Source organism: Propithecus coquereli, unplaced genomic scaffold (assembly GCF_000956105.1).
Source record: "Propithecus coquereli isolate 6110/MARCELLA unplaced genomic scaffold, Pcoq_1.0 Scaffold129, whole genome shotgun sequence".
Classification (NCBI taxonomy): Eukaryota; Metazoa; Chordata; class Mammalia; order Primates; family Indriidae; genus Propithecus; species Propithecus coquereli.
The window spans coordinates 4,052,621-4,065,177 of NW_012137080.1; the positions used below are offsets into that span (position 1 = coordinate 4,052,621).

General features: G+C 35.7%; 1 protein-coding gene across 1 annotated transcript in view; it reads right to left on the reverse strand.

Moving 5' to 3' along the window:
• RCOR3 (REST corepressor 3) overlaps positions 1-12,557 on the reverse strand; it is a 60,450-nt gene that overhangs the window by 15,205 nt on the left and 32,688 nt on the right. The window contains exon 8 of the mRNA XM_012638331.1: positions 6,355-6,432. Within this exon, the coding sequence (XP_012493785.1) occupies positions 6,355-6,432 (78 nt within the window). The remainder of the gene's footprint in view (positions 1-6,354; positions 6,433-12,557) is intronic.

A 12,557-nucleotide genomic window follows, 5' to 3' on the forward strand; every position in this document is an offset into this window, starting at 1 on the left:
TGCAATTCAATCTGAAATATGAAACTAACATTTATGAAAATTAATTTTTTTAAAAGTTAGTGATTTTCAGGTAGTGTAAAGGCAATTTATGTAACCAAAGTGTTGTACCCCCATAATATTCTGGGGGAAAAAAAAGTTAGTGATTTAGTTAACATGTTTTATTTTTTGGCATATATTTTCTGACTATACAATGATGCAAGATCGTTTGGCTTTGAAATTCACATAATCGTAAAATAGAGTCATCTTTGTTTTGAAGGCTTCAGTAATTTTCTCCAAAGCCTCTTAATTCTTTGTTACTCAAATTGTTCTTTTTTGAAGTGCTTGCCTATGAGTCATCATCTTTTTTTCTCCAATGGTTAATTCTGCTGGATATTCATCTGACAATGATTTTGTAGGTGACTGAAGTCATTCTCTTGCACTTTAACAGATCTCGTGAAGTTTCTCATCTTTTGCAAAGTTTACAATTTCATTTTTGTTTGTGCTGTATTTGCACTGTACTAGCAAGAGAGTGACAGAGAAGGATGATGTGATGAATGGGATAGATAACCCATCCCTAGTTAATGTTAATTAGGGAGAATTGGTGAGTAGAGTCCGATTTTATAAATGATCAGTTCGTTGTGAACATGTTCTCGTTTGGCAACTTTTGCTTCTCCATACATTCCTTAACAAGCATTTGGATATTGAAGATCTCCTGTACATTCAATACCTATGTTGCAAATTGCTCTAAGGATTAAATATGAGGATATATTTAGAATATACCTAAAAAAGCATCTAGCACAGTGCCTGAACAAACAAAAGTTGATTAATTCATGTTTGTTGAATTTGAAACTTGAGGGAAAGGTATCATTAATGACAAGGGAACAAAAAAAAAATGAAATAACATGCATTATGAAAATTTATTTTCATCTAAACTTCATGAAGCTTACAAAAAAATGAGATTGGATGAATACAACTAACTAACTAAAATTAAAAAGTATAGAGTATATTGGGAAATTCAAACATGGGAGAAAAAGTTACAATGACTGAAGTGGGGAAAAAGAAAAAGGAAAGTGGGAAGGGTTGGAGATTGAGATGGGTTTTAGAACAGAAGTTTCTAAAAGGCAAAACTGAGGAGAAGGCGTTCTCTGTGTAGGGAAAAACCGGATTTGTGTCTGGAAGAAGTGATAAGCCTGGAAAATTGGTATTATTTAACTTAACTAAAATATGAGAAAGCCACTTTTGGAAGGGCAGTAAAAATCAAGGTTGGTAAGTTCACACTAAATTTAATAAGTAATACTTGTGTTCTTTGGGGAGAGGGGTGAGGGGTATAATTATAACTAGAATAAGACTTTAAGCCTGGAAAATTGATGCCGTTAAGAACGTAAGAAGTCAAGAAATGCCGTGTGGGAGATGTGGGAAGGCAAGGCTAAGAGGAATTTAACATGGGTACACTGAGAATGAGGTGTTAGGTAGGACATTCAGGTGGAATTCGGGTTCCACTTGAGGCTAAAATACGCTCATTCAAACACATTTTTGAAGAGTTTGGGAAACGTTTATAAGGGAAAACAACAGAGGCATATCTTACTCAGTATGAGGTTATAAAATCAGCCTATGAATTTTTTTTTGAAGTTATTTGTTTTTTCAAATTTAATCTTGAAATTTACAAAGGTAGCCAGAGACAGGCACACAGTGTCTCAATATATCCACACAGCCAGGTATTCTTCCTCCAGCACTGGAATGGGCCACTTTTCAGTTAAACCCCAGATGAAGCTGTTGGTTTGAATTTAGGGTAGTATGTGTTTGTTTACTGATTTACTAGAATCTCCTTCAGTTTAAAGAGATACTCGCACAGAAGGTATGTGGAGCTATGACTGATTAAAAAATAGTGGATTGCCAGTTCTCAGGTCATGACTGCTCACTTTGGGGCATATACTCAATAAATGGAGTTTAGGCAGAATTGCCAGCACTACTGCATTTGCTATTATTAAACATTCTCTCTATTTCGCTCAATGTCCGTGGATGAATTTGTGTCATTTAAATGTACATATGATACAACTTTAATGCAGTGAAATGATAAGATTGTGTATCTCCAAGACAGGAGAGAGAGAAATGAATTCTGAGGATAAAAACTTAGAGAATGCCTATATTTATGCAGAGAAAGGAAAACTACAGCTGAGAACAGAACATTATAGCTACAAAAGAGAACATAACTTCTCAAAAGTTAAAGGAAGAAGAGAAAGAGAGGTAGTTATCTATTTCAAGGACTCAGATAAAGGCAAGGGGAATCAGAAGTTAAAAGTTGTGGAATGTCATCATCCGTGCCAATGTTAACCTTTAAGCAGCAGCTTCAGTGGAAAACTGCAGAACGGACAGTTGAAACTGTACAGGATTAAATGGTCTGTGAGTAACAAATTATACAGGATTCCTGTAAGTTACTGACTTTTATATTGCCTTTTACACACGAGAAACCTTGTTAGAGATTTATTTAATTTAAAAAAAGGACAACTAGAATAGGAACCTAAAACTGTGTGGTCGTTGCAGTTAGCTACATGGTATCACAGAGTATATTCTTCTACAGAAACCCCAGTCTGAAACGCTGTTGTTTTAAAAATACTATTATAATATACAATACAATATAATCACAATAATATGAAAGGTCCCAAAGAGTCTTTTAGAACAAATAATCTGTGACATCCTTAGTGATTCCCTGCTAAATTAATTTGTCTTTACGTCTTTGTCACTTTTATTAGTGGCAGACTCACATTGTCTCTGAGTTGGAGGTGTTGGAGGTGCTGGAAAAGGTCACCGAGTTAAATTTTCTACTCAATGCTGAAAATTCCATCCAACATCCATAATGAAAGGATGTCACCCAGCTTTGCATGAAAACATCCATGGATGGGAAATTTCTACCTTCGAAAAGCACTTCTTTTTCAGTTATAATTTTTCCCTCCTGGATTCATTATTCTCCTTGCCCCCACTTACCTATTTATCTCCATCCAAAACAAATCAACTCGTAACAAAACATGCCACCAATACCCTCACTCTCACGTACTTTCGAGGTGACACGTTAATTTCCTATTTTGCAATGTTTTTTGAATTTATCACTTGTTTCCACTCCTACAACTAATACCCAACCCTACTAATACCCTTTACCATTTATCACTCACATACTTACTATTTTGGCAGCTATAAAGTTTCCCTGTTCTAATTTATCCTGTATAACAATGCCAGGATAATTTTCCTAAAATGAAAATTTTTCATTACATCCTTCTTATACTGAAGAAACTATAGGGTCTTTCCATATGACTTAATTTAAAAGGGAAACTTCTCTTTCTAGCTTTCACAAGGAATTTTATATTCTGGCCCTTGCCCATTGATCTCTATCACAAAGAAGCCCCTGCTCAACCCTGTTACCATCTCTCATCTACTGTGTTCATTCCTTCTCTGCATCCAAGCTAGCCTTCCTAGGCAGACAATACACGTCTTGAGTAAAGATTGTTTCACACTTCCACAGAATTCTCACTAGCAATTGGCACAATAATGAGCACATAGTAACTGTTCAGGGAATACCCTTTGATTGGTTTTTAAAAGTGCTTTTAATTTCCCCCCACTGGATTTATATTTTCAACGTACTGTTCAATACCAAACCATTGCTCATATTATTTCCTCTGCCTGAAATGATCTCCTCTGCCCTTTTTGAATGTGCAAAAAACCCCACTTATCCTTCAAACCTCAGCTGAAACATCCCCCCTCTAGGAAGCCTTCCCTGATATCCTAGCCAGAATAAACAATGTCTGTTTTCCAGTATATTTTGCTTATAAATCTATCATATAACTTTTATCAGTCTGTCTTATAACATCTAGGTGCAAGGTTATTTTTAAAGCAGGTGGAAAAAAATCACCTGAGCTTGTCCTCATCTTTATGTGTTTCCCTCTTCCCATATACACTGCCCACAGTGCCTAACATGGTGCCTTACGTGAAACAGGCAATGAATAAACATGTGGAGGTGAACAGACTTTCTTCCCCAAATTTTTCCCCTCAATGAAAATAACAAATACAACCAAATTAATAAGTAAAGCACTTTAGTAACTGTTTACTTCCAGTGGAGTTATTTCATTTAATGGCCTATTTTAATTATTCCAAAAGTTATTAACATTGCTTGATTAGGTATCGTCTAACCTAAAGGTAAGGGGATGGGTTACATGATTTTTCAAGGTCTTTACAGTGATTGTTCATCTAGTATTTTGAAATATATTCAAGTTGCCCTTCTCTCAAAAGCAGTAGGAATAATATGATAAATATAAATACATCCTGAGGATTTTCTAGATGATAAAACATATATATATATTTTTCAAATCATGTAAGTTCAATAAATCATCCCCAAAGTAAAATTCAAATTTCAATGCATAGAAGGTAGAATGCTAAGATTTTGGCTTATTTTATTTTTATCATTATTTTTACAATAAACCAAAAGATATAATAAATCTTTAATAACTTCTAACCCAGTAACCGTATTAAAATGTTGAGAATCTAATATATAATTTTGCTATTATATGAAAACATCCAAAAAGTAAGAGGCAGCATGATATGTACTAATCTAGGACTCCAATCAGGACTCTAAGAATCTAAAATATAGCTAGAATTTCATTATTTACTACTTCTGTGATCATGAACAAGTCAGTTAACCCCTTTGAGTCCCAGTTTCCTCATGTAAAATAGTAGTATCTGCTTCAAGTACTTGTACGAATTCATGTAAAGACCAAATGAGGCAGCACAGAGGAAAGTTATAAAACGCTACTGCATTTTCACATTTTTCTTTACATAATGCTAGTGAATGAAACTGTCCAGTAATTTCATGAAAAATATGACATTACAATTATCCTTTCCTTGAAAACTTGACAGACGTTTTCTGTAAAAATGTCTCAGCCTGGTGTTTTCTTGTGAAAGAAAAATGTCAAATTATTCCTTCATTTTATCTAATGATTATATATGATTCAGCTTTTCTTTCTTTTTCAGACAATTTTGGGAAGACATTTTCCTAGGAATTTCTATATTTTAATTTTGAAACTTGTTAGCATAAAGTGCTTCCTGCTAGTCACATGTTTGTAATATCTGCTATATTTTTTAACTTAGATTATGAAATTATAGGCATTTAAGATTTTTGCTTTTATGTATTTTAATACATAAATACAAAATTAAAATATTTTAATACAAAATTTAAAATAATTATTTGTTGCAATAATATAACAAAAAAAGGTAAATTTTTTTTGTATTACTCTATCCTTAAATAAACATTACTAGAATGTTTGTCAGTTTACCTGTGGGTTTGGCATGAGATATCAGTCTATATAGTCTCCATTCTTTTCCATACCCTAACCTTGAAAAAGATTATTCAAAACAACAAACAAAAATAACTTTCCTCATAACAAGTCTTCCTTTCTGAAAGATTCTAATGATTAAGAGGGCATGTTGTTCATTGTATTTCTCAAGTACTACTCTCCGCCTCCCCCAGCCCCTTGCAAATATTTCATCTGTAGATATTTCAGTCAGCCTGTGATCTGGGGGTGGGTGGCAGGGGGGACGGGGGGAAGGTCCCATTAAGACCAAAGAAGATTATTTGATTATCACACACACAGAAAGACAAATTCAGGATATGAAGCATAACATAGGAGTCTTAGAAAAAGAGAGAGAAAAGAGAAAAGATTTCATAGTAGAAGCTTCTATAAAAACATTTGATTGGATCTTAAAGACATTTAAGTACTCATATAATTACCATGAATATCAAAAACATATTTAGGTTTCAACTGAAATACAAATAAGACTTGAGAAAAATGACCAATCTATACCTTGTTTTTAGATTTTTTTTTCAGAGATAGAAGTACAAGAATGTAAGTCTACATAATAAAATCCTAACTGGAAACCTGAGCCAAAAAACAAATAAATGAAAACAAAAATTTGTTAAACTCCTTTTCTTGCGACATTTTTCTTGCTGTGTTACCAATTCACAGAGGCAGGGAAGGGCTCTGAGCAAACACTGCTGTAGACCCAGAAATGCGCTGGCTTGCTCATCACAGAGCTTTTGGGGTCACACACATTGTGCCTACTCCCATAACTATTTTCCCTAATTACTCTGCTTGATATGAATTATTATGGGCAGGAAAGAAACAATTTACCTTAAATACAAAACGATTAGCCAAGCCTCAAAAGATCAACTATCTAAATGAAAAAAACAGAGACATAACAAATTATCCTTATTATGAAACCTTCAAAGTACTAACAACACATACATGTCCAAAATAGTACTTTGACATTGAACAATACCTCAAAGAACAAAGTTTCACTAGACTGAATAGCATATATTTTTTAATAACATACCTCAGGAGGTTTGAATTCTTCAATTCCACCTTCCATTTTCTGTTTAAGTGCACTGTTTACTTGCTTAGCGTTCTGAACCTTCAACAAAATAACCCAAAATGTGAATCAGATCATGTACTTAATGTAAATTTTCGAGTACTCAATAAATGAAAGTATGTTCCAAAATTTGCTTAAATTTTATTTCAGGACAATAGACATACATATTACACTTAGGGTGTGATACACCACTCATTCAACTAATTAACACATTAATATACACATCTAACAGACTAATAGACTTTGAATATCTTTGAATATCACAAATCAGTCTTTGAATATCTTTTAACAATGGCTCTTATAACCAAAGACAACAGGCATAGATAGGGATTAAACTGCATGAATATTTCTTATTACCATAATGTTTTGACCAAATAACAATTATTCCAATAATAATAATAATGATGGAGTCTAATATTTATTAGGTGTTTACTGTGTATAAGACATCATTTTCAGTGCTTTATTTGTGCTAAATGAATTCTCACAACCACCCTGTGAAGTACAATCAATTCTGCTACAACATGACAAACGCACTCTTAAAAGTTACCGTACTATACAAAATCCACAATAAAAACCAAAGGGCTAACAGGGAAAAGGAGGTTGAAACACAACACTCAAAAACTTCATCAATGACACATAAGAAAACGGGAACCCAACAAAAATGGGAGCACAATTCTACACATTCTAAATGGTTAAGAAATCCACAAATGCTACAATAAAGATAGTACTTTACCTTGAAAAAAACCCGAAGGTTTCTTGTGGAAATGGGTGTTGAAATGGTTGTAGGTTGTGAGTTATTGTCAAGGTGCAGAAAGTGCGTTATTTGAAATCAGAGGAAAAGTTTTAACGCTAGATATGTGTGGTTTATAACACACAACAAATTGGGGTAGCTGGTACATGTTTGGGGGGGGTGTGTGCGCTCAGTCCAGCTGGGCGCAGTTTTTTGCTGACAAAAATCATACATAAACAAAGAAAATTATTTCCTAGTATATTAATTACATTAGAACAAATCCATGTTTTTAAAAAAACTTATAGCAGAACTGACTCGACTTCTATTATGACCATTTTACAGATGTGGAATGTAAGGCACAGAAAAGAAAACTTTCCTAGGCCACAAATGTAGGAGGTACAACCTGAATTCAAACCATACCAAGTTTTTAACTACTATTCTATTACCAATATTGTTAGTCTCCACTTAGAATATTAAGGGCTAGGATTGTTTGTTTACTTTTTTCCCCTGGGGTTTTTTTTTCCCCCTAGTGTGGACAACCAATTATTTATAAAGTGATTTCTGAATTTTTTCACCAGAAATCTTAAAAACACCAGCTAAAATGCATAAATCTAGGATAGTTCAAGGGCAGTTAGTTGGCCACGTTAGACAGACATGCAGAAATAAAACGTAAAGTCTCAATTCTTCAGGATTTCACAGACTAGTGGGGAGATAAATACATATAGAAGCGATAAATACATATAGAAGCGATAAATATATATAGAAGCAAGAAAATGCTAAAACACCTATCACAGACTTGGAGAGAAAAGAGAATAAGAGAGGAAGCATACTTGTGTGTGTGTCGGTGGACAGGTGGTGGGGAAGATTGGGGAAAGTGTTCCAGAGGAGCCGACACCTAAACTGAGTTTTAAAGGATTAACAAGAATTAAGCTGGCAGACAAAGTTGGGAAGAGAGAATGTATTCCAGGCACAATAGCATTAAGAAGACAGAAAAGCCCTAAGGCAAAGTTAGCCTGGAGCCAGACCAAAGAATTTGAATTTTGCCTACTAAAGATTGAAGAAAATTTAAAGGATTTTTAAGCAAAGGAGCAACATGACCATATTTGCCCCTCAGAAAGATACTTCTGGCAGTTATGCAGAGAACAGATTGGAGTTCCAAGAGGATGGAAATTAATTCAACAATCCAGTAAGAAATATTAATTAAAAAAAACATTAAGACTGTAGGAATAAAGGAATGATGGTGGCAGTACACAGAGATAGGTTAAAGAAATAAACTGGAAACAAAACTAAGACCTCTTTGTAAACATTTGATTGCAGAGAATTAGGGGGAATCAAGAATAACTGGTCACTGGCTTGAGTAACTAAGTATATATGGCCCTACTCACTGGGACAGAGAATGCAAAGAGGAACAAATAACTAGGTTGGGTGTGAAAGAATTCAGTTTGGACACTGTATGTACATGAGATGCGTATGAGACATAAAAGTAGCAATGGGTAGCATAATTTGTCAATCCATGAGTGCAAACCTTCACCATGTCACACACACATCAAATGAATAACCAAGGTAGGAAGTTAAGGCTTAAAATAAAATTCCTTCTAAAAAAAATCAATAAAAACAGTCATCTATAAGTGTTATAGTAATGCTGAGGATGAAGTATGAATATACGTGACTGAGTCAATTTTATTTCTTCAGTCTCTGAGTACTTTTAAAGTATTACAGGCAAAGCATTTTAGAAGTTTTCTAAAGAGTGCTGTGGTTTGGAAGATCAAAGTTTTGCATTCATGGTTTGACTAAAGGCTAAGCATTCAATCAAATATATACTATATATACTGTCTTGAGTATAAAGAGTCCAGTGTCACAAAAGTCAAGGGAAAGGAATTCCAAGAAGGAAGAAATGGTTGGCAGTGTCAAACAGTACTCAGTAGTCACAGAAGATTAAGAACCAAGGAGGAGGTGTTAGACCTGACAACTTGTTCATAAACGATCTTAAGATAGCTTTGAGGGGTAGAATAGGAATGGCATATAGGGCACAAACTAGATTGGAAAGGGTCAGAGAATAAGTGGTGGTAAGAAAGCAGAGGAAGCTAATGTGGTCTATGTTTATTAAGGAAGTCTGCTAGGGAAGAAAAGAGAAACAGAAAAGCAGTTTGGGTGAATAACCAAGGCCAAGGGATAGAGAAATCTGAACATGTTTAACATACAGTATTTTGGTCCCACACTATACTGTTGCAAGGTTCTTACACTTTATAAGAAGTGGTATACAGTAATGCCCCCTTATCTATAGAGAATCAAGACTCTAGCATATGCCTGAAACCTTTGATAGTACTAAACCATAATACACACAGGTTAAATGTCTCTTATCAAAAATGTTTGGGACAGGCCGGGCGCGGTGGCTCACGCCTGTAATCCCAGCTCTCTGGGAGGCCGAGGCGGGCGGATTGTTTGAGCTCAGGAGTTTGAAACCAGCCTGAGCAAGAGCGAGACCCCGTCTCTACCAAAAATAGAAAGAAATTAATCGGACAACTAAAAATATATAGAAAAAATTAGCCAGGCATGGTGGCGCATGCCTGTAGTCCCAGCTACTTGGGAGGCTGAGGCAGTAGGATCGCTTGAGCCCAGGAGTTTGAGGTTGCTGTGAGCTAGGCTGATGCCACGGCACTCACTCTAGCCTGGGCAAAAGAGTGAGACTGTCTCAAAAAAAAAAAGAAAAAAAAAAATGTTTGGGACCAAAAGTGTTTCAGATCTGTGGGGATTTTGGAGTATCTGCACAATACATACCAACTAAGCATCCCTAATCCAAAAATCCAAAATGCTCTCACGACCATTTCCTTTGAGCATCAAGTGGGCACTCTGAAAGTTTCATATTTTGGAGCATTTCAGATTTTTGGATTAGAAATGCTCAACCTGTACTATGTTTTTTCCTACATATCAATGATAAAGTTTAATTTATAAATTAGGCACGATAAGAGATTAACAACGATAACTAATAATAAAATAGAACAATAACAATATATTACAACAAAAGTTATATGAACGTGGTCTCTCTCCCAAAATATCTTATTGTACTGTACTGCAGGTAACTGAAACCATGGAAAGCAAAACCACAGATGAAGGGGGACTATTGTAATATTAACTCTCAGTTCACAGTGATAAGCTGAGGATGCATACTGTAATCCCTAAAGCAACTACAAAAAAGAAGGAAAGAAAATACAAAGAGATATATAGGTTGGTGCAAAAGTAATTGTGGTTTTAGCATTGCTGACATTCGCTGTTTGATACTGGAATACATTCTTAAATAAATGTGGTTATGTTATACATCATTTTAATGTGCTTTTTTCACTTTATATTTTTTTGCTAATGACTTATTACTTGCTATTTATTTTGTATTTCTTTTAGACTATGGAAGTGATGTTAGACAAAAAGCAAATTCTAGCAATTTTCTTATTCAAGTTCAAAATGGGTAGTAAAGCAGCAGAGACAACTTGCAACATCAACAACACGTTTGGCCCAGGAACTAACTGCTAACAAACGTACAGTGCAGGGGTGGTTCAAGAAGTTTTGCCAAGGAGACGAGAGCCTTGAAGATGAGGAGCACACAGTGGCCAGCCATCGGAAGTTGGTAACGACCAACTGAGAGTAATCATCGAAGGTGATCCTCTTACGACTGCTTGAGAAGTTGCTGAAGAACTCAAATGTCGACCATTCTATGGTTGTTAGGCATTTGAAGCAAATTGGAAAGGTGAAAAAGCTTGATAAGTGGGTGCCTCACGAGCTGACTGAAAATCAAAAAAATTGTTGTTTTGAAGTGTCATCTTTTCTTGTACATAACAACAAACCATTTCTTGATTAGATTGTGATGTGCTACAAAAAGTGGATTTTATATGACAACCAGCTCAGTGGCTGGACTGAGAAGAAGCTCGAAAGCACTTCCCAAGGCCAAACTTGACCATAAAAAGGTAGTGGTCACTCTAGTGGTCTGCTGCTGGTTTAATCCACTATAGCTTTCTGAATCCTGGCAAAACCATTACATCTGAGAAGTATGCTAAGTAAATTGATGAGATGCACCGAAAACTGCAACATCTGCAGCCAGCATTGGTCAACAGGAAGGGCCCAATTCTTCTCCATGACAATGCCCGAACACATGTCACATAACCAACACTTCGAAAGTTGGACAAATTGGGCTATGAAGTTTTGCCTCATCCGCCATATTTACCTGACCTCTCACGAACCAACTACTACTTCTTCAAGCATCTCGACAACTTTTTGTAGGGAAAACGCTTCCACAACCAGCAGGATGCAGAAGATGCTTTCCAAGAGTTCATGGAGTCCTGAAGCATGGATTTTTATGCTACAGAAATAAACTTATTTCTCGTTGGCAAAAATGTGTTGATTGTAATGGTTCCTATTTTGATTAATAAAGATGTGTTTGAGCCTAGTTATAATGATTTTAAAATTCATGGTCCAAAACTACAATTACTTTTGCACCAACCTAATAGTTGAAAAATGTAAATATGACCATGGTACACCTTTCCTTAAAGTCCTTCAGTGGTTTCCTAACTCAGGATGAATTACAAATTTCTTAATATGACTGTCTTATAAATCCTTGTCTATCTTTTTTTTTTTTTTTTTTTTTTTTTTTCAGAGTCTCACTCTTTTTGCCCAGGCTAAAGTGAGTGCCATGGCGTCAGCCTAGCTCACAGCAACCTCAAACTCCTGGGCCCAAGCGATCCTCCTGCCTCAGCCTCCCGAGTAGCTAGGACTACAGGCATGCGCCACCATGCCCAGCTAATTTTTTCTATATATTTTTAGTTGTCCAATTAATCTCTTTCTATTTTTAGTAGAGACGGGGTCTCGCTCTTGCTCAGGCTGGTTTCGAACTCCTGAGCTCAAACAATCCGCCCGCCTCGGCCTCCCAGAGAGCTAGGATTACAGGCGTGAGCCACCGCGCCCGGCCTAAATCCTTGTCTATCTTGACTATAACCTGCTAAAGGCACATAGAAACTAATGAAGAACTTTAAGATGTGTGACTTGCATCAGACAAATTATTTTTTAAAGATAACACTGGCAACGATGTTTAACCTACAGCTAAAGAGAAGTGTACAGAAATAATGAACAAGATAGTTACTTTCAGGTAAGAGGTGATAAGGGCCTGAACAAGGGTGGCAGTGATGGGATAAAAATGAGGGGATTGGTTTAAAGGAAATTTCAGAAATAGAACTCACGTAACTTGGTTACCACTTGGGTGTACCTGTGTACAGCAAGGGAGGAATCAAACCTGATTGCAATGTTTCAACAGACAGGAAAAAAGACTTTTGGGGAAGATCTAGTAGGCAGTTGGAACTATGGCTATGGAGCTTTGGAAAAGTCACAGCTTGAGAAATAGATTCAGACTTTACTGGCTTATAGTGTAGGGTTGGTTGACATTGACCAAGAAAAT